Source organism: Penaeus monodon, chromosome 20 (assembly GCF_015228065.2).
Source record: "Penaeus monodon isolate SGIC_2016 chromosome 20, NSTDA_Pmon_1, whole genome shotgun sequence".
NCBI classification, from domain to species: domain Eukaryota; kingdom Metazoa; phylum Arthropoda; class Malacostraca; order Decapoda; family Penaeidae; genus Penaeus; species Penaeus monodon.
In genome coordinates, this window is record NC_051405.1 from 24,994,551 (window position 1) to 24,996,559 (window position 2,009).

Sequence of the window (2,009 nt, forward strand, 5' to 3'; positions counted from 1 at the left end):
ATTGCTGAAGTTTGTGCATTATATTCATAGAATTGCTTGTAACCCAACTATCAATGTATTATATTTAGCTGTCGAAAAGTAAACATAACTACTGGACCATGAAAATGTCTTGCATCATATCCACTTAAAGGTATGCCTGGAAAGTCTGGCAAATTACTGGCTAGTCCAATTACACTTACAAATCCATTACATAGTACTTTGCCCACCTACTACATCACTTCTCGCAAATGCCTGCAGTCTGCCGTTGGATTTATGCTTACTCAAGTTAACCATAATCTAGTTCAGAGGTTTTCATATACTGCATGAAATGTTTTGTAAATGTGTGCCAGTCACATTGCTAGTAGGGAAGTAAGTTTTTTCCACTTACAAGAGCCTGCAGTATCATGGAGACAGTTTAGAAAGTCATGAGCCAGCACATGGTGATTAAGGAACAGAGGGGGCAAGAAACCTGGAGTGGGAGAACTTTTCACTCTTAAAACTTAAAACTTGCCTTGTAATTTTATGAGCATTCTGCGAGGAAAAGTTTTTCAAATATTCAAATTCAAAGGAAATGCCTTCTTGTGCAATGAGGAGCCAGAGGGGATATAACTATCTGGCCATTAACACCCATAAGCAACTAAGTTGCAGCATAATGTTACTGAAACTGCATTGTCTATGCTCTTTCTTGTTCCAACAATCATTTGATTTTCAAAAATATTATTTTACATGATTTCAGAACAGTATGTTAGTTCCCATTAAGAAAATTTGTTGGCACCAAAATTTACCAAAATTACTATACTTGATAAGATGTTTATCAATAGAACTTTTATTGTCTTCTAATCTCACATGGAAAGAAATCATACACAGCATTAAACCAAAATGTTTATTTAATCTTCAGACTTGGTGGTCCTGGTGTAAACGAGCTGGGCATGATGCTTCACCACCTGTCTGATCAAACCTGAAGGAGGGGAAAAAAATGTATTTAGAAATACAGACTGCCCAAAAATCAACTTACATTCACTTCTTAATTATCAAGACAACTAAATAGGACCATCAATTTCAAAAGAAAGGAAAATATTCCAAAAGAAACCAATGCAACATTCTCATTTGTCATAGATAACACTTACCTTTTGCAAGCAATTCCTGGAGTCCACGGCGAGCAAGGGATCCAGTCACCTTCAGCCTCTCACTGACGACGGAGGGAGTGATCAGCTTGTATGAGGGCACTTCCTTGTACAGCTTGTCATAGGTGGCCTTGTCGAACAGCACCAGGTTGTTCAACTTGTCACGGACCTTTCCTTTTGACCACTTCTTCTTCTTGGCCTTGCCACCTCCTCCTCCTTCCTTCTTCTTGGCAGGCTGCTTGGAGGGCTGTTTAGCCTTGGTATCCTTCTTGGGCGGCTAGAGGGAAGATCAAGGATGTTAGTATTTTTTATATACATTTTATTAAAGCTATTACCACCTTGCATTCTGACAAATGCATGAACTTAACCTCACTGTTCTAACCAAAAATAGTAAGCAAGTTCTTTTTGTCAACAAATCATCATGATCATTCTGACAAATGCCACACTGCCTTGTAATGATCCTTGCACACCCTATCCTATCTTACGGCACACAAGGTAACTTGGTCAGATAGGTGGATGAAATTTGTCAACCTAAATTCCAGATACTGAAAACACTGAACCAATGAGTGTTGGTTCCAGGTGATTTACAAGTACCTATTTTAGCTCAGAGGAACCTATTATCCAAGTCCTCAGTGGAATACAGGCCTAAAGGACTGACCTAGTATTGATCCTTTAAGCATCTGACACCAAGAGTGATTGGACTACATAATTCAAGAACATTCATCTTTCTAAATGAACACCTGCTTACTATTCTTATCTTGTATTAAAATCTCTAAAATCAAAATTCCCTCATTTATCAATAAAGGAAGATTGACCAGCTCGATTTTACCAGCATATACATGATATTTTGACAACCTGTGCAGGTTAAGACGCCACAACTCAATGAAACCAGGTATACACTTTTCC

General features: G+C 38.2%; 1 protein-coding gene across 1 annotated transcript in view; it reads right to left on the bottom strand.

Moving 5' to 3' along the window:
- Nucleotides 1–848: 848 nt before the first annotated feature.
- The window catches only part of LOC119585734 (40S ribosomal protein S25-like), a 2,023-nt gene continuing 862 nt past the window's right edge, over nt 849–2,009 (bottom strand). The window contains exons 2-3 of the mRNA XM_037934428.1: nt 1,107–1,380; nt 849–937 (exon numbers count right to left, since the gene is read on the bottom strand). Coding sequence (XP_037790356.1) covers nt 867–937; nt 1,107–1,380 — 345 coding nt within the window. The 3' untranslated portion in view covers nt 849–866. The remainder of the gene's footprint in view (nt 938–1,106; nt 1,381–2,009) is intronic.